At 69.4% G+C, this 556-nt stretch overlaps 1 protein-coding gene across 2 annotated transcripts in view; it reads right to left on the reverse strand.

The window, feature by feature from the left end:
* Nucleotides 1-556, reverse strand: part of CRTAC1 (cartilage acidic protein 1) — a 152074-nt gene extending 151518 nt beyond the window's left edge. For both annotated transcript variants that reach the window (XM_010833086.1, XM_010833085.1), the window contains exon 1: nucleotides 482-556. In XM_010833086.1, the coding sequence (XP_010831388.1) occupies nucleotides 482-505 (24 nt within the window). In that variant the 5' untranslated portion in view covers nucleotides 506-556. The remainder of the gene's footprint in view (nucleotides 1-481) is intronic.

Genomic DNA, 556 nt, shown 5'->3' on the forward strand with positions numbered 1-556 from the left:
AGGGCTTTTCCCCACCCTGGAAGCATAGGCAGCTGGCCGAGGCCAGCAGCTTCCCCGGCCCGGAGCTGAGCCTGGTTCGCTGGGTGACTCCCCAATACCCCACGTACATCCCTCCTCACCTGCTCCGCCCCCTCCCAGCTCCACCGCCCCCTCCCCAAACAGCTGACCTCCAGGGCGCCCCCAACACTTTCTCTGCCAGCTGTGAGAGCTGTAGCCCCCACATCTCCGCTCCCACCTCTCCTCCACCTCCGGCCCGGCGCCCGCCTCTCCCCACAGCCCCCGGGAGGCTCTGCGCGCCAGTCGAGTCCTGAGCCTCTTGGCAAGTTGGAAACCAAGCCGCCGCCGCCGCCGCCGCCGCCTTAGCGGTCTCGGTGTTCTCAGCCACCATCCCCGCCAACCCTGCGGGAGGATCGGGAGGGAGCAAAGGGCGGGAGAAACTTTCTCTGCCTGAGGGGTTGGGGTCACTGAAGCGGGTACTCACCCCGGGGTCCGCGCTCGCAGCCATCCTCGGGCTCTCTCAGCCCCGCCGCCTGGGGGCGTCGGAGAGCCGGAGCTC

This window comes from Bison bison, unplaced genomic scaffold (assembly GCF_000754665.1).
Source record: "Bison bison bison isolate TAMUID 2011002044 unplaced genomic scaffold, Bison_UMD1.0 scf7180017862979, whole genome shotgun sequence".
NCBI lineage: Eukaryota > Metazoa > Chordata > Mammalia > Artiodactyla > Bovidae > Bison > Bison bison.